Source organism: Pelobates fuscus, chromosome 4 (assembly GCF_036172605.1).
Source record: "Pelobates fuscus isolate aPelFus1 chromosome 4, aPelFus1.pri, whole genome shotgun sequence".
In the NCBI taxonomy this organism is placed as follows: domain Eukaryota; kingdom Metazoa; phylum Chordata; class Amphibia; order Anura; family Pelobatidae; genus Pelobates; species Pelobates fuscus.
In genome coordinates, this window is record NC_086320.1 from 50,442,476 (window position 1) to 50,462,712 (window position 20,237).

Genomic DNA, 20,237 nt, shown 5'->3' on the forward strand with positions numbered 1-20,237 from the left:
CTTGCAAGTTGCGAGGTGGGGCCATCATTAATTAGACTTGTTCTTACAACACATCCCACAGATGCTCAACTGGATTGAGATCTGGGGAATTTGGAGGAGAATGAAAGCTTGACAAAGTCGGGTCGAAACATTGTTCTATGTTTGCTCCTATAAAGCTGCTGTTTTGCTATCTAATTGAGTGCCTGGATCATCACTTTATTCTACACATTTGATGTAGGCTCTGGCCTGCGTTCTCCATCAATTCACTACCTTTCTAGAATGGTCACCATTAAGTTTTTTTAGCAATTTGATCTACAGGAGTTCTGTGTGATTGGACTAGATGGGATTGCCTTCGCTTCCAACGAGCATCCATGAGCATTGGGTGGCCATGCCCCTGACGCTGGTTCACTGGTTGCTCTTCCTTGCACCACTTTTTGTAGGTACTAACAACTGCATACCAGGAACACCCCAGTAGACTTGCCATTTTGGAGATACTCTGACCCAGTTGTCTAGCCATCACTTCTTGGTCTTTGTCAAAGTAACTAAGATATTTTTGCTTGCTTGTTTTTCCTGTTTACAACAGATGAAATTCAATAACTGACTGTTCACTTGCTGCCCAATATATTCCACCCCTTGGCAGGTGCCATTGTAACAATATAATCAATGTTATCCACTTCACCTGTCAGTGGTTTAATGTTGTGGCTGATCAGTGTATATATAAATATGGAAATCATATAATTGTGTTGGTATTCTGTCATTCAATTAAGTAATAAAAAATAAATAAAAAAAATATTCATACATTATCTCCACTGCAATTATTGCAAATAGTTTTATACCTGATTCTGTGAATTGTCATGTAAAGGAACACTCTAGTCACCATAACAACATAATCTCAATGATGGTTGAGACTTAAGATAAGGCCAGGGACTAATTAAAAGTATTTCGAAAATTGGGCAGACTAGATGGGCCGAATGGTTCTTATCTGACGTCACATTCTATGTTTCTATGTGTTCAAGGAGGCGCTGGGCGCCATCTTACTTTAAGCTGTAAAACTGTGAGAATCGTTTAACCACCAAAGTCGTAAGAAGGCGCACGTCATTTCATCACCTTGTCTTCTCGTAAAGTTCAAGGTATCAATGAGGAAGCCTTAGACTGGTTGCTTGTGATAGGCTGAGAGCTTCATCTGATTCTCCCAATCTATCACTATCTTTCAATTCGGAAAGTTGTGTGAGAATCGTAAGAAGAAATAGATACTAAGCCAGCACCCAAGACCTCCTTCCACCAGAACAACTTCATCTCAATTAAGTTGTTACGGTGACCTCAGAGTTCCATTAACCCTTTAAAGACCAATGATAAATCCATGCTATCCCCACACAAGACAATATAACAGCACAGAATGTCCAGCAGACACTATAAAGAGCCTGGCTAGTTCTAAATAAACAGGACATTCCGTGTCAGAGAACGAACTAGACTAGGATTAGATTGTTATGATGACAATGATAGAAGAAGTCCTTCTGGCTTGATAAAGGTCACAGCATGTGACCAAAATATTGCCACAAGCTAAAATGTTTCCTGAAAGTCTGCCAAGAAAAGAACATGAGTGTCTTGACTTCTATTATTATCTACATGTAGTATTGGAGATGTGGCCACCTCTATAATGTGGAGCACCGTGTCTTTGTAACTACCTAAAAGGAAGATTATCTTTTGTTGGAGTGAGTCCCCTTTTCTCTTCTGCTGTATAGATCGCTATGATGATGCTGGTCTGTAACAGTTTAACAGCTTCCCATTTAATGACACAGGTCATCTGCACGGTGCATGTTGTTTGTCTGTAAATCCATTAGTAATGTGTTCCTTGTGTTTGTACTGACGTGCATTCAGGCCGTGCGCTGAGTACCTATCATGGGAAAGTTGATGTTTGCTCACTGCTGTTTTCATTCACAGGTTGCACACATCAGCAGATAACAGAATTTGTCCTGAAGAACAATGTCTGAGCACTGTACAGAACAGACCCTTTCCCATACCAGGTCACTAGTTCCTTGGACATATTATGTTTGAGGTTTGAAAAGCCAGTGCTGAAACGGACAGTCCAGGATACATTTACTGTTCATTCCTCTACATTATAGATATGATATCTTATTATAGAAAAAAAACGCAGTAAAAAAAAGCTAATGACCTCTGCGTGCCCCGTTTTCAGCTAGTCCCCAGTTATAATATTCAATCTCCAGCAGGGATATATTCTTTAAACACTAAATGGTTGTTTGAATTTTCATGGGCCTTGTATTTTCACCAAAGCAAACAATTCTGAGCTCAATGTAGGCCATTCATGTTGCTTTATCAAGACCTGTAAAGGGTCGAAACGGTACCCAGGTTGGCTTGTGATGCAAGCTACTTAATTGAATGTTTTCTTCTGTCCGTGTCCTGTTTACTAAACACACAATTGTTCGGAATTGGAACAAAATGGCAAAACATAGGCAACAAGTTTTGATTCGGAATAATTTCCCCACTCCGTTAGGATGACAGCTTGAGGGGTTTTAACCTTAATATTGCAATATGGAACTTTCTGTGGTGGGTTTAGGTCTTTCAGAGATACCCTGTACATTTAGAATATTACAGAGTTTCAGAATAGCTTTTTGTTTCCAGAGCATTATTTGATTTTCATATAAATATCTGTTCAGAAATGCCAGATATTTGGCTCTTGTGCTACATTGTATCTTCTGATCTGTCTTTGTGTTGTAATCTGGCAAACTGTGAGAAAGCAGCTTTGTATCTCTGGTGTGTTTTAATATTTTGTCTGTGCATGTGCTGTTTGCCAGTTGTTTTGGAGTAACCTGAGGGTCCATTTAATGTATGTGAGAATGAGTTTCAGGAAGAGCCTGAGCATCTCATTTCCAGGCTCAGGGAGACAACTTGTCACTGCCATGGACCAACAGGAAGTCAATTAGAGGAGAGGCAGCTCACTTAGTGCTGAGCGCTCATTGGTGCCAGGATAGAGGCAGAGAGGGGAGCTGTGCTGCCAGGCAGACACTCATTGCGAGCAGGCATTCCTCACTGGCTGGCGGTGCAGGCACGTCCATGCAAGCCGTGAACACAGGGACCTGGAGGACCGATTCAGCGTGTGAGCAGCCCAGCCATCCGCCAAGACGCCTCGGATCCTGTACAGGGGCTCGTCCAAGATGGGCAGAGAGCAGCGGCAGCAGCGCATCCAGCGCTCCCAGAGCCGCAGCAGCCTGTCCGCCTCCTTCGAGGCTCTGGCTGGCTACTTCCCCTGCATGAACTCGCTGGAGGAGGATGAAGGTAAACACCTGGCTGGCAGAGAATAGTGGGAGTGGTGGTGCGCAACCCGAACAGGTCGAGCCACCAAGCATTCTCTCTGAAGGGGGGGGAGGGGAGGTGGCTGAGCATAGTGGGAGCTGGGGGGGGGGGGGGTGAGGTGGCTGAGCATAGTGGGAGCTGTGTTCCAATGCTGCTTCTGATCTACAGCTTTACAGGGCTTAATATGGCTCATGATGAGCAGCCACCTGGCAGGGCGTTCTAGGAGTTGCAGTCTACTTTTGTATTTAGAAGTTATTTAGCAAATTGTATTAATGACCCAGCTAGGCTTTTCATGATTAATATAGCATATAGGTCCTGCTACATTGTACCACCCAGTGTTCTAAAGCTGATAACCCCACTCCCAGGTATACAGGTGATGTGTGGGATCACTCAGTGTTCTAAAGCTGATATCCCCACTCCCAGGTATACAGGTGATGTGTGGGATCACTCAGTGTTCTAAAGCTGATAACCCCACTCCCAGGTATACAGGTGATGCTGGTATCCTCACTCCCAGGTATACAGGTGATGCTGGTATCCCCACTCCCAGGTATACAGGTGATGCTGGTATCCCCACTCCCAGGTATACAGGTGATGCTGGTATCCCCACTCCCAGGTATACAGGTGATGCTGGTATCCCCACTCCCAGGTATACAGGTGATGCTGGTATCCCCACTCCCAGGTATACAGGTGATGCTGGTATCCCCACTCCCAGGTATACAGGTGATGCTGGTATCCCCACTCCCAGGTATACAGGTGATGCTGGTATCCCCACTCCCAGGTATACAGGTGATGCTGGTATCCCCACTCCCAGGTATACAGGTGATGCTGGTATCCCCACTCCCAGGTATACAGGTGATGCTGGTATCCCCACTCCCAGGTATACAGGTGATGCTGGTATCCCCACTCCCAGGTATACAGGTGATGCTGGTATCCCCACTCCCAGGTATACAGGTGATGTGTGGATCCTTATACACACTGTGTGATAATGCTAGATTCATTCATCCATTTATCCAGGAGCATTGCAAGGTTGACTTTTCTTTTCTTTAGACAATTCACAAGAAGCAGTAATAGCTTTCACCGTGTACGTGTATATACATTAATATGATGTACTGGACAGCAGTCTTTTCATGTGGGAAGTGGTCATTTTAGAAAATACAGCGCAGTTACCGCTTAATATTTTGCTCATTATCACTATTATTCAGAATCGTACATTCTTATCTACTATAGTAAATAGATTCGCACCATGACTAATTATTCATATTATTAGCATTGATATAGTGCCAATTCTGCATTGCTGGCAAAGAGGTTCTGCACTAGCTACACATGTTATTGTATTTGGGGTCTGTATGGTGTATATTATAATTATTCCAGGTTTGTTACTGGTTGGCATATATATTTCTATCAGGAGATATTTTGAAGGATGTTTCTTTGGCATTTGTTCGCTATAGTGCATGATGTCAATTGGTAACAAAAATGAAAATCTGACAAAATAAGTTACCGTAGTCTGAAAAATAGTCGTTGAATTATATATATATATATATATATATATATATATATATATATATATTCAACTCACTTATTGTAGTCTGTATTTTGGAGATCAGTTTTCAGCACCGTACACTCATCGATAAACTTCTCAGGGAATTTTCTTTAAAACGCAAGTGGTGGTGGACTAAAAATGGAATTGCAAAATTCAGCCAAACTTTGAGAGAAAAGAAGAAGGATAATATTTTTCTTATCTACTATTTTCAATACACTGCAATTTGGTATTTTGTAAATAAACCCTAAATGATATATATATATATATATGATATTGTGCATCACCTGCATATCTGACGTTGGACATGGGAAAGTCTCCTTCGGGCACAGAAACACAAGAAATCATGTTTAACCCCTTAACCCCTTAAGGACACATGACATGTCTGACATGTCACGATTCCCTTTTATTCCAGAAGTTTGGTCCTTAAGGGGTTAAGGACCAAACTTCTGGAATAAAAGGGAATCATGATATGTCCCACATGTCATGTGTCCTTAAGGGGTTAAACATATATCACAGAATTCCCAGATTGACATGCAAATGATCACAGACCGACATTGTGTTTCTGACTTAATATTTCATTTCTGCAGGTATCCCCTAGCAATGGACACTGTTTGAAACACAAACTTTTTCTTTAACCCCTTAAGGACACATGACACGTGTGACATGTCATGATTCCTTTTTATTCCAGAAGTTTGGTCCTTAAGGGGATAAAACCATAGCATGGGTTGTAATCCAAATGGCCCAGTGACCAGCTCTCTCTCTATATTCGCTATATAATATATTCGATGCAACAAATGTGAAGATTCAAGCAAATCTATTTTTTTAGTGTTTTGTTTTTTCAGCATTCAAAATACATTTTCCTTAGCGCTGAATCTCTGGGGGGGTTTATCTCCTAAACTATGAGCTAGGTCAGAAAAGCAGCTTACAGCTTTCTTTTAGTGTCTGTCCATCGCTTCTCCTTTTGGTGATGTAATGGTAGATATAAGTGATATAACTTTACACCTCAATGCATCAGGTATTTAATTATAGTAGAATTAAAGAATGTTTCAATGCCTTACCTTCCTTTTATGATTTTACTAATAACTAAAGGCAGATGGAAATGGCAAGTAGTGTAATAGTGCATTTTTAACCACTTTACATTTTGCTTATTCATCCATCCATCCATCTATATATCCATTCATATATCTATATATCCATCTATCCATCCTTCCATCCATCCACCCATCTATATATTATATATCCATCCAACCATCTATATATCCATTCATATATCTATATATCCATCTATCCATCCTTCCATCCATCCACCCATCTATATATTATATATCCATCCAACCATCTATATATCCATTCATATTTCTATATATCCATCCATCCATCCACCCATCTATATATTTATATATCCATCCAACCATCCGTCCATCCATCTATATATCCATCCACCCATCTATATATCCATCTATCTATATATCCATCCACCCATCTATATATCCATCTATCTATATATCCATCCACCCATCTATATATCCATCTATCTATATATCCATCCACCCATCTATATATCCATCTATCTATATATCCATCCATCCATCCATCTATATATCTATATATCCATCCAACCATCTATATATCTATATATCCATCCAACCATCTATATATCTATATATCCATCCAACCATCTATATATCTATATATCCATCCAACCATCTATATATCTATATATCCATCCAACCATCTATATATCTATATATCCATCCATCCATCTATATATCTATATATCCATCCAACCATCTATATATCCATTCATATTTCTATATATCCATCTATCTATATATCCATCCAACCATATATTCATACATCAACCCATCTATCCATCCATCTATATACCCATCCATATATCCATCCATCCATATATCTATATATCCATCCATCCATCCATATATCTACCCATCCGTATATCTATATACCCATCCATATATCCATCCATCCATATATCTATATATCCATCCATCCATCCATATATCTACCCATCCGTATATCTATATACCCATCCATATATCCATCCATATATCCATATATCCATCCATCCATCCATCCATATATCCACCCATCTGTATATCTATATACCCATCTATATATCCATCCATATATCCATCCATCCATTGATATTTAGATGCACCCAAACATAATCTCCTTCTCTGAGTGTTGGTTTTTCCTTTTACCTGTGTTTTTATATTGAATTCATAGTCTCCATCAATCTAAATGCTTTTACACACAGCTTCTATCATTGCTCACATTTAATATTCCGTGTTCCGTACACTCCTATCCTAGATCAGGGACTGATAATTCTCCATAGCCAGATAGCCATGCCAATAAAAAATGTAACTGCTGGCTCTTTATTTATTCACTTGAGTAATTTTCATATTTACCTCCAATTAAACAACAGGCTGGCTCCTAAATAAAAAATAAAAAAGCAAGAGGATATTCAGCACTTGTCCAGTACAGTCCAAAGGGCAGCTAGGTTACCAAATCCATGTTCTCCTAAATAAGTCTGCCTAGCTCCTGAGTCCTTGTAATACTCTCCTCCAGAAGGAGATGCTCTGCTCTTGGGTTTGCATGGAGCAACGTAGGCGAATCTTACAAAACGTTTTAATAGACATTTGAAAAGGAAATATATGTCAGCCGCACTCCCACCTTGCATCCTGGAGATATAAAGAATCCAAGGGCTTGGAAATACGATAACACAAACATACACAACAGGACTTCCTGTTCTTTTTGTCTCTCTAATGCAGGGATAGGCACCCTTCGGCACTTCAGATGTTTTGGACTACACCTCCCATGATGCTTTGCTAGCATTATGGGTGTAAGAGCATTATGGGGGATGTAGTCCACAACATCTGACGTGCCGAAGGTTGCCTACCTCTGCTCTAATGTATAGTCCACCCATGGTGGTTGGGTTTTGCTGTGGTGGCATACAGCGTGTCATAGAGTGGTGCAGAAAGTGGCTTTTCCTATCGGTCTTGTAAAATAAGTGATCTTGATTGCTGCTTAGATTTTTCTAATCACTGACATTAAAATGTTATTTTTCTATTTTTATCCCTCACATCACAGAATAGTCACATGAAATGTATTATCGTTCAACAGTATTTTTATTCATATCTAAAATTTAAGTCCTCATTTCATCATTTTTCAATTGAGCCAAAACAAATGGATGCGATTCGGAAACTTGAAACGGTTATCGGTTCTAGTTGTGCTGTGGTCACACAACAAAGCTCTTTTCTGGCAGCGGGAAGGGTTGTGTGGCTTGTTATGACTCAGTGTTGGCTAGTTTTTATCCTAAACTAAAAAAACAACAACAACACATAAAGACATAAACAATTAGTCTCACCTCAGTAATCTGTGTGAGTGCTCAGATCAAATATATTTTGTTTTTTTCACGAGACGAGATCAAGTTGTCATTGTCTTTTTAGAGCAAGTGACATGTTTTAACCTTTGACAATGTGATTCACAGGCCTGCAGTGCATCGTGGGTCCCTGCTTCTTTGTAAGTTTGTTCTCAACAGATTGTATTCAGTGCTGATGGCTGAGAGTCATGGAAGTTATAGTCTAAAATAAAAGTTGTCAAAGCGCTACACACAGTTAGAGCTAATGACCAAGACTGCAGGATATTCTTTGCAACAAGCTGGAACATATTAAGTTTGTCGTTTCTGTGCCTAAACGTAATTTAGTCCGACAGTACATTTTTAATAAATAAATACCCTGCGGTTCAGTAATGTAAATGTTTTATTATTTCTGTCCTCTTTATTAATCCAGTGGGAAAACCGAGTCATTTCGATTATTTTATGAACATGGTGTAGTTTAATGTACAGCTTTATGGAAGATATTATATTAAAAAGGGCCTTTATCTAGAATTCACTGAATATGTATGAACGTGTTTTGTATTCCATGCAGGTAGAACTATAAAGTAAAGGTTATTCAATTTAGAATGTTAGGACTATAAAAGCCCATTGCATAGGTTATGGTATATAAAGTCGCCCTATCACTGTGTGTCTGGACACTGCAGCTTTTAAAGGACAACTGTCACCTCAAAACATTTTAATATAATAAACCTTTCAAGTTTTGAAAGAAAATAGATTATTTATTTATTTTTTTAATAAATGAATCATAGGCAACAAAAAAACCTCATCCCTACGTTTGTATAGGACAGGATCCTTCAGCTATAGACATGCACCTTGGGCCGGACAGGCTTTGAAAACCAACAGTTAGTCTCTATGATCTTCACGGCCTCACTCCTTGTACAGAAGCAGGGAAGACCATAGAGACTAACTGTTGGTTTTCAAAGCCTGTCCGGGCAAAGATGCATGTATATGGTTGAAGGAGCCTGTCAAATGTTCCAGGTAGGGATGAGTGTTTTAAAAAAAAAAAAAAAATTCTTACGTAACTTCATTTTAAAAAAACAAAACAAAAAAAACAATTTCCTTTCCACATGTGATAATTCTATTAAAATAGTTTTGAGGTGACAACTGTCCTTTGACTGCAGCCATTTGCAGTAATTGCTTGCAGCTGTGCGAGTTGCAAAAATTGATGCAGCTGTAAGCCTACCAGTTATCCCACTGCCGTGTAAGGAGAAAGTTTTATGTGTGCATCCTGTAAGACTATGATCTGTGCATAGCCCCCCCTTCTTGGGTTTTCTAAGATGCTTGTATGAAACATTGCATGGTGAGCTGCTCTGGTGAACTCTATAAATATGCCCCTTCAATACAAAATGAATGTCTCTCTCAATATATCAGTTTAGTGTCCACTCAGCAAATCTGCTGGACAGTGATTTTGTGTCACACTAAAAAATCCCATAGATCAAAATGAGAGGCTACTGACTGGTGAAGCCTCTTCCTAATTTGGGAGGGATTTTTCTGCTGCTGCTGATGGAGCAGATTTAATGAATTTTAATGGTCTGCATTATCTGTGAAATATAAAAATGATGGTCACTTCTAGCCCTGGTGTGTCCCTTTAACTGGACGTCATAGCCACTCACTGAAAACATGACACTGGTGGAAAAGGCAAACTTTGTTTAACCCAGGCAGCTTTTTCAAACAAGTAGCAGCGCTGCCTTTAGCCGTAGCCTTTATGACAAGGCTTCTGGCTGTAGGCGTTAGACCAGGAGTAGGCAATCTCCCGCACTCCGGATGTTGTGGACTTCTACTACCAGAATGCTCTTACAGCCAAAATGCTGGCAATGCCAAAGGTTGCCTATCCTAGTTCTAGACCATAAAACACCATGTTTTTTGCCTAAACTCTAAACTAGTAGTAAATACTGCTCTATTGCTGTGTTAGAAGGAGCACGTATAGAACAGTTAGAAAAGTACAATGGTGTAGTGTCAGTGTTATTGACTAGGTCCCAATTTCACCCTCCCTGTTGGTGTTTGGCCTTCTCACAGGAACTCTGTTGGCCTCTCTATTGTCTCTTGAGACTCCCTCACTATTTTTTTCCACTAATCTTTTACTTTTTATTAAAATCCCTTATTCTCTCCTCTGTCATAGCAGCTTTCATCATTATGCTAGTACCAGTCATAGACCAGGCACATCTAGCGTGCGCAAACAAGTCTTTTCTAGACTTTAAAGTATGACTCCATTGCAAGGCCATCGGCTCTGTTCAGAGTTTGGTTTAGATGTTCAAAGGGCAGAGCTTGGTTTCTGTGACTCTTTACCCCTCAGCTTTCTATGGATCTGAGAGCTGACTTGGAGCAGACTACCTTCCCTTGAGAGATTGCAAACAATGGAATCATGAACAGTCCATTTATTCCATGATTTTCATGCTAATGACACTGGTTTTACAATTTTGCCAGGCTTTTTGTTGATCTTTTATGTATATCCTAATATGTCTTTACCTCACATTGGCTGATCACGGAGATAATTTTTAGTGAAAACAAATGTTGCTGAAATCCACACCAGTGGAAGACCACTAGAAATAGAGTCAGGGTTATTCAATAAAGTAACAATTTAAAGTAAATTCAAAGTGAATTTTAAATTTAGGGGCAAATTAGCCATACTGGAAAAAGCTTTCAAGTTTGGCTGACCTTCCATTAGAAATTCATATGGAATTTTCACTTTGGTAAAAAAAAACTAAAGATGTCCAATGGGAGTATCTTGCTGATGTCATCTACTGGTTAGAGATATTTGAACCAGTCGTCTTAAACAACCATTTGGACCAAAAAGTTGGACGAGGGCAATGTTGATTTACTATGAAAGAAATACGGTGTAATGGACAGGGAACATCCCAAGTTATGTCTTTAGATTTTATGCCTTCCCTACTTCGTACATAAAGTCGTATGTAAATTAACAAGAACATCTGATGAACCTATTAAAATACAAACATGTGTTTATTATATTTTGTTACTGTGTGTGCTTTTGTTTGGTTATACAAGTAGGGCTTTGGTGGGACCAAATGACGCTTCAGGTTGGATCTGAAAATGCCTGAACCATTTGTAGCACTTAATAAAGTATATAAATATATATGTCGGTTGAAGTGTGATAAATACATTAGTGGATTGTTTTAAGGCATTGGATTCGTAATAACAAACAAACAAATTGGGCTGGATCTGATGGGACTCTGGGCAAATACGGTAAATATCATTAAAAAAAATAGCAAAGTGTTTTTCTGGCAATAGGTCATTCCATAACCCAGTTTGCTATGCAGAGTATATAAAATCCTTTGTGTTTCTGCATCACTTTAAATAAATCATGGTCATGTAACTCATTAGCGAGAAAGCATTTATGTAACATTGGTAGTCAGTTGTCGTGCTTCATTTTCAAAGACTGGATCTGTAAAGTAAATTTCTTTTCAGAGATATAATCACAATCTTATTGCCAAATAAGGTGAAGTCTTTTTATTAAATGTGTTGTATATAAATTCGCAAAAAATTTCTTTAAAATAGTAGATATTTCTGTTCAACAACAAAATCTTTATCTCTGCAGAGGTCGGGGGTAAGAAGTTGAAGAGTACGATCCAAAGAAGTACTGAAACGGGTCTTGCTGTAGAAATGAGGAACTGGATGACTCGGCAGGCAAGCAGAGAATCCACCGATGGGAGCATGAACAGCTACAGTTCAGAGGGAAAGTAAGTTGTGGCTTTTCTTTTTATTCCCAGGCTACTAAAAGTGACCCTAAAAGCACCATAACCACATTAGTTTCTTGTGATCGTTTTATTTGCTTTATTTTTGTTAAACTGCTTTCAAGGTGTTTGAAAAATAACTAGGCATCCAAAGCCTACCACTTTGACAAAAAACACATATCCTCTTTGTGTAAAACCTCTCCAATAAACTGTATTCCCACTACCAATAGCTAGACGGCTCTCAAACATTTCCCAGTCAATGTTTTTAATCTAGAACATGGGAGTTGTAGTTCAGCAACATCTGGAGGGACGGAGTTTGGGGAAGCCTGGTCTAGAATCTAGCTGGAAAATATTGGCTTAAATGCTTGTGAATTTTTATTTTTTATTTTTGTAAGAAGAACAGGCCTTAATAATAATTGAATTTTTTTTTTCTCTTCTTCATTTTTCCCCCCCTCAGCCTTATATTTCCTGGTGTACGGCTGGGATCAGACAGCCAGTTCAGTGACTTTTTAGATGGACTTGGTCCGGCACAACTGGTTGGTCGACAGACTTTGGCAACACCTTCCATGGGTAAGAATATAGCTATATATATATTTTAATATTGCTTATGTACATTTATACTCTGGTATATGAGCTTTTTGTTAGTACTATTAAAAAAAAAATCAATGTTAAACATAAAACTATTTGTGTTAAATTGATTTCATTTGCAGCATTGGGTAAAAAAAAACCTGTATTCTAAATATAGGTAGACAGCTGCAATTCATAATAGAGCTTTTGTAGTTTATAGCGGGCTTTACATCTCATTGACTTTAGTTACATAATAATGATTGTGCAGATAATACAAATTATTTGATTGCTGACTACTTTTCGAAGATAGAGCCGCAAACAGAAAAAAACAGTGTGTATTTCTCTTACATAATCTAAAATTCAGTTGTCATGGCTTTTAGTGGCATATTATAATGTTCAAATGCAAGAATTCTGTGTGGAATTCTCATTGAATGATTCATTGTGATCTCTCCCATATTGCGTTATAATATTCCAGTCCCAAGACTTTTTTTTTCTATATGATTGATAATAACACATTTGTGTGTAGTATGTAATACACATCATAGAACGTCTTATAATGGGCTTTGTGTATGATATATACCTTACCTCAATTGTTTTAGTGCCATTGTTTTGAAACAAAAAGTATGCCTACATGTGTTCTGTAGTGTACCTGTGTGACGAACGCCTCTCTGCCTGGACGTTCACCACGGGCTCCTGGAGGAGTGTGGACGCTAGCCTCCTGCCCCCTGACTATGGGCCATATACAAAGACCCTGTTCGGGAGTTAAATCTCCCCAACCGCCATTAGTGGCTCGCCCTGGGTGTCCCTGGTTTGGCACTTTCCAGAGCTAGAAAAATAGCCAACTTGACCGGACATTCCCAAGCCAACCCTATGGAGTCTAGGCGGGTATGCCGTCCCATGGAACTGGAGGGGAGCTATGTGACAAAACCCCTATTTTGCCTTCCCAGGAACCATTCTCTTCCTCAGTTTTGGAATCCGTTTAAACTTTGTTTATATGTTACTAAAGTTGACCGACCGCTAGCCCTGATTTCATGGAACTGTTTTGGGCATAGGACCATGTAAACGGTCGGTCAAATAATTGACTTCCATGGAAATCTCGAACCCCTGAACCGATCTGGGTGATTTTTGGATATGTTGGTTCACCCAGATTGGAGCTATCAGGGGATGTAACTTTTGTGGGATTTTCCTGTGTTATGTGTATTTTGGGGTGTTTTATAAATAGTTTTTTTCTGTGCCTGGAGTCAATTGAGTTTGTACAGTTCCTGACTCAATTATCTTTCAGGCACAGGGGAGGGATTACCCTGTTTTGTGTGGGAGTGTCCTGGGCGTGTTTGCTGTGACTCTCAAATGTATAAAAGCAGGCCATTGAGCCTGGATTAAACAGATCATCTTACTCCTTCATGAAGTCTAGGCTCATATTTGGGGGATTGGGAGATATATTCACACTTATAATCACCACGGCACTTGGGAGATTCTTCACAGATGTACTCAGCTGAAGTACTGGGATCCGTTACAACCTGCCTCTGCGATGATTGGTACTATGCATAGCCCTGGTTATTTTGCATAAAGGTTGAAATTAACTTTTAAATGAATAGCCCCATATTATGCATTGCTTACTATGAAACCTTAACGTATTGATGGTGCGAGATGTATGCGATTCTTATAACCCACAAGTTTTTATGTGACTTGCACAGCCTTCCTAATCACTTCCTGTAAAGAGCCATCTAATATTTACACTTCCTTTATTGCAATTACTTATCTCCTGCTCTGTTAATAGCTTGCTAGACTCTGCAAAAACCTCCTGTATGTAATCAAAGTTCAATTTACAGAGCAGGAGATAAAACCATTTAAAGTAAGTTACATCTGATTGAAAAGTAAACCATTTTGTTTTCATTCAGTCACAGCCAGGGGAGGTGTGAACAGGGCTGCACAAGCAGAACAAAATTGATTTAACTTATAAATAGCAGAGAAATGAGCAGTGAAACAGAGGCATGATCTATACACAATAACTGCTTCATTAAGCTGAAGTTGTTTTGGTGACTATAGTGTCCCTTTAATATCAACACTATTTTTTCTTTTGATATGCCAACTCTGTATTGTATTCCAAGACCTGTTAATATTAAAATTGCAATACTACGATGTGATAGGTACCAAGACTAAAAACATGATCAAGCCTTTTATTTTCTCATCTCTGCTATTTTTGTTTGGATTTTACTGTCCAGTAGTGAACTCATGGCTATATTACACCATTATCTTATTGAATAAATATGTCTCTTGACTTAAATTTAACATTTTAAAGCATTCAAACCTATATTAGAGTCTCTTTTTTATTATGAGGTGTTTACAGGATGTATTTTCAGGCGTTGAATTATTTTAATTTGTAATGACTGATTAATGTGTCTCTTTCTACAGGAGACATTCAGATTGGGATGATGGACAAGAAAGGACAATTGGAGGTCGAAGTTATAAGAGCTCGTGGTCTTGTTGTAAAACCAGGGTCAAAGACACTGCCAGGTGAGTTTGTAATTCATTGCATCCATCCATCGTGGTTAGATTTATTTTCTTGAAAATAAAATAAAACGTTATTGACATTCATGTGAATTACTTCATTTTGTATTATCTATATGTCGTGATATTGAATTATTTTGAATTATATTGAATTATATTGCTAAATGGATGAATGAGTGCCATTTAGCAATATGAGTGCCATTTAGAGATCCAGTTGAAGGTACAATTAAAATATACAATTAATTAAATTCATGGCTTCTGTAGAATGTGGGTATCCATTCACTCTGACCTGTTCTGTCTCCACACTGACATCAGACCACATAAGTCACATAAGCAAAAAATGGTGAATCTAGAATCTAGGTCCTGGTATAATCTATAATGTTGCAATATCCCACAAAATGAGGGGAATGTTAACCCTAGCACCAGTTGACTCAAAGTTAGATCCAATATGAGACCAAATTCCAAACATTTATGTAATCACTCACCAGTTGAAGAAATAAGCAGACAATCTGGTGGGTGCTGAGTCATAAAATGAATTAATGTAAATACATAATGGCATTTGGACCACAGGATCTCATGGTTAATGGTAGCGTGAGGGTCAATGATTCAGATTATTTGGCCATACATAGTACAGGATACACGATACAGAATGGTATTGGTTAATCTACTCAATTACTTGCAGATTTATTCTAACAATGCATAGATTAAATGCCAAAACTTCGAACGGGTAACTTTACATCGCCATGTTTTACAGAAACACTTTAATGCAGCATATAATCGTTCCCTCTTTCTTGCAACTGTCTTAAATAACACAAGATGTTCTGTTTTTCCAATTCCAGCACCATATGTAAAGGTGTATCTTATAGAGAATGGAACCTGTATAGCCAAAAAGAAAACAAAAGTTGCAAGAAAAACGTTGGAGCCTTTATATCAGCAGTTGTTGTCTTTTGAAGAATCGCCGCAAGGAAAGGTCCTACAGGTAAGTTGATTACGATAATGAATAGCTAGAAGCCAAATCTGCCTTTTGCTGTGAATTCAGGAAACTGACATTTAAATGTTGTTGTTAACCATCACGGTCATTTAACCAGTGACCTTTTAATTGTTATGTACGTACTAGTGGATGGAGTTTTCTTGTGATAATTAATTTTTAAATAAAACTTTAAAATAATAAAGACGTTTGTCGAACCTAACCCATCTTAAAATCCTAAAAAAAATCAGACAAATTACTTTTGGGCAGGTAATAGTTTATTTTTGAAAGCTGCATTTTTACACTGCTTGCACAATTTGGTTCCCTTTAAACCAACGCTGATATATTATCCAGGATAATTGACTGTTCATTAGCACTTCCTATACTGAGAGAGTGAGGAAAAAAAAGAGTGGGGAAACATTTAAAATACTTGGAAAATAAATGTTAAAATGAGCAAGGCAGGGCCTTTATTCAGTGAGGAGGTTATCATGATAGCTCCTGCCAGACAAACTCTCAGACTACGCTCTATGATTAGAAAGGGGGAGATGAAAAATTAGAAGAGTGGTAATACGTTAAACTGTCTAGCAATGATTTGTCCCTTACCTAGGTCCCTCTGGGCTCCTGTGTGGCAGATCCCGGAAGCCATGGCCCTCGCCATTCATTGGCTGAGCGTGTCAGCTGACCACTCTTAGCCCATGAATGCAATTCTGTGTAATGACAGCTGCACAGAATTGACATTAGCCAATCTTTGGTTCTGGCCTGGGTAATGACACCCCAATGATGCTACCTCCGTCAGCAGAGGGTATTAAACTCTTTCATAGTAAAATGCTGCACAAACAGCCTTAAGGCACCGTGACCACTTTAAATCACTGAAGTGGTCCTGCTGCGTGGAGTAATCCTTTAATAGTATTCCATTCCCAGGACTCCCTGTTGATCAGATGAGAACCAGTCGAGCCTACCTGCTTCACTCTACCCAATATGTGGGATTTTGTAGAAATAATGTGATAGATTAGGTAATATGGTTGACTGACGTCACCCACCCTGTTAAATCTCCATGGCACTATGCCAAGCAATAGTTCCGATGCCCAATCTCTATAATGTTTAGTGCAGTATATGTTCTCACTGCAACAGAATTATTAGTTCCTGCCCTATAATCTTTACCCCTATATTTATGAAGGGGGTTTTGAAAACAGACACCTGCTTTGACTTTTTTTATATTTGTTTTAAACATTCACTTGTTGGAAAGATAATGTATTCATTTAGTCTGTTTAAGGCCAGAGTTTTTTTTTAAAGTGAATGTTAAAATTAAATATACATGTATATTGTGTGTGTATATATATATGTTTACTGTATTATCACAATTACATCTAACAACAAATGTGGGCCATCCACTAGTGTCTCTCAATTTCTCTTGTTTTGACTGTAGTGATGCTTTGATTCATGAATAACAAAAATCTAAATGTGATTTTATTTATTTAAACAGATAATCGTATGGGGAGATTATGGACGTATGGATCACAAGTCCTTCATGGGTGTAGCTCAAATACTTTTAGATGAACTGGAGCTATCCAACATGGTGATTGGATGGTTTAAACTTTTCCCCATTTCATCTCTAGACCACACATTGGCTCCTCTCACAAGAAGAGCGTCTCAATCATCCCTCGAAAGTTCCACAGGACCTTCTTATGCTCGTTCATAGCATCTGTGAAAAACTGTTGTATCTACAACCAGCGTTACAAAAAAAAATGGAACCACAACAAAACTAAATATGACAGGTCGCATACCCTGGTAAACACTGCATGCTTGATGTTGTGTCTTCTGGGCCTGTTTTAGGGATACCAAGCAATCTTGCGTTCTCAGTGGAAGTTGCACATATTGTGCACTAAAGAAGGCTCTCAGGTGAAGGAATGGCGTCAAAAAAACAAAAACAAAAAAAAACAACGGGTTTGTAGACTACTGAAGCTCAGTTCTAGTTGAATCTGAAGCCATGGACTATTGACATTACAAAGAAAAAAATATAGAAAAAAATAGGAATATTTCATGCAACAGAAGTCATCCTCAGTGGCATATCATATTGTTGCTACTTTTTTCTTTTCATATTTGCCCCCAAAGATTGGGTACGCCCAAGAAAGAGATTTAAAATAAAAGCCGACTTAAGATGGTAAGACTTGAGAAGAAAGTACAATGAAATGGACAGAACTCCAGAGCCCAGTGTTATTAAAGAAGGTTGCTAAAGAAATGAAATGAATGTACAGGCCATTGCTTTGGAAAAGCATAGATATGAGAATAACCCACTATTTGATGATTTCTCTACAGCTGATTTTTTTTCGTGGTTATTCAGTACTGCAAGAAATTTAAGGAAATGTTTTGATTTTATTTTACTTTATTTTATTTTATTTGCATGGACACAGATCTAAGTGAACTCTGAAAATCATTTTCTTTGGGCTGCAAATTGCAAAAAATAAATAAAAAAATAAAAAATGAAGAAGAAACTGACAAAAAAGAAACAGCCATTTTCAACTATTTATATAATTTTTAAGAAAATTAAATTTCACTAGTGCATGGTTTTAATGGGGGAGAGAATGCAATGGCGTGATACAAAGACAAACCACGTTTTTTTCATTCTTAAAAACCAATCATGGTCTGTGTTTTTGCAGGCGTATATAAAAAAAAAGAAAAAAGAAAAGAAAAAAAAGAAAAAAATACTTTCTAGCAAATATTTAAAATTCTGTTTATGTGAAAAGAAATAAATGTAACATATACAATTTATTTAAATGTAAAAGTTACAGGCCTTGTAAAGTTTAACATTTTGTGCAAATTGTATGTCTCTTTTTACCATCCCTCTTCTCACCAATCCCCATATTTTGCATTGTGTCAGTCCGTCTCATGTACCCCTAATCATATTTTCTGACTCCATGCCTATTCTTCAAATTCATTGACTAATCCAAAAAAAATTACCCCTTTGTCCTTTGACTGCATTTTTCCTCTGATGTTTTGACAAGTTTTGCAGACTTTTTTTTCCTGCATTCATGGATTGTTTGACAAAAAAATTAATTGTTCCACAGTTTGATTGCCAGAGGGTTGAGCAAAGCAATGTGTTACTTGCTCTCTGGCATTTAAATTAGTAACCCTGTAAGTGTTCAAGGTGCCAGGGCTGCATCGCAGTCAGTACTTTTAAGTTTTTTTGCTGGCAGTCCTGATACTTCTTTAATAGCGATCTTACTTCAAGCATGTTCAAAATACATTTGCAACATGGCTTGAGATTACCTAAGATAATTCAGCATGTATTTGATATAGAAGATATTTGAACCTTTTGCAATATGTACAGTGCATGGTAAATATTTTTTTTTCCACCATCAAATTGAGTCTTACAGCAAAATACTGGAATTATGTGGCCATTGTAAATGTCTTCAATAAATTATTTTTCAGCACCCAGCATTATTGATTTAAGGGTGAAACTTTAAAATTCCACAAGAAAACATTAACTATTTTTAAAGAAACGAGTTAATTTTTTGCACTATTTCAGAATTTTAAGTCATACCAGGTGAACTGCTTTGACTTACACTATCAGTGCTCTAAAAGTTAGAAGGAATGGTTTCTTGGTGCGTAAACTTATAGGCCCCAAATATCTGGGTGACCAAATCAATGTTTTATCAATATTTTTCAAAGTAAGCTATGATATTTTAGAGCAGTTTGTAAACTTCTCGTCTCGAGTTACAAAACCAGGCTCAAATGCCCTCTTTAATGACTTTAAAACTGTTTTGGGCTTAGTATAATAAATAACCCTATATTAAAAAATATATATTTTCCTTTTTTTACATTGGGAGATTGCAGTTTGAAAATAAAGCTTCCAATTATTTTATTTTTTTAATTTATTGATTTTTATTTTTTTTTATTTTTAATGTAGCATTTACTCTTATACTTGATCCAAATATTAGGCAAATATAAACTTACATAATATAAACATGTGCATAAATATTTTGTGTGCATATACTGTACTTTTGTTTATATGCAGACCTTTACTCACATGTAATTTTGTGTGTTATATGTGAATAGCCATATTTATGTATGTGTTTATGTATGTACAAATTCACGTGCACATGTCACGTGAAAGACACGGGCCGTTTCATTTAAAAATTTTTTTTACAAAAATTACATTCACAGGCTGTTTAGTATAATGTGTGCCCATACATAAAATGTGGCCAGCCAAAGTCAGACAGATTGTCCCCAAAAGACCAAGGATAGCCTCAGGCAAAA

The 20,237-nt window shown here is 37.8% G+C and overlaps 1 protein-coding gene across 13 annotated transcripts in view; it reads left to right on the plus strand.

The window, feature by feature from the left end:
* RIMS2 (regulating synaptic membrane exocytosis 2) overlaps positions 1-19,790 on the plus strand; it is a 627,382-nt gene extending 607,592 nt beyond the window's left edge. For 12 of the 13 annotated variants that reach the window (XM_063451151.1, XM_063451153.1, XM_063451154.1 and 9 more), the window contains 5 exons: positions 11,803-11,944; positions 12,396-12,508; positions 14,918-15,019; positions 15,853-15,992; positions 17,464-19,790. In XM_063451151.1, the coding sequence (XP_063307221.1) occupies positions 11,803-11,944; positions 12,396-12,508; positions 14,918-15,019; positions 15,853-15,992; positions 17,464-17,679 (713 nt within the window). In that variant the 3' untranslated portion in view covers positions 17,680-19,790. Of the gene's footprint in view, positions 1-2,893; positions 3,274-11,802; positions 11,945-12,395; positions 12,509-14,917; positions 15,020-15,852; positions 15,993-17,463 lie in introns of those variants that run through there. The other variant, XM_063451163.1, reaches the window with a different exon arrangement.
* Positions 19,791-20,237: the final 447 nt, after the last annotated feature.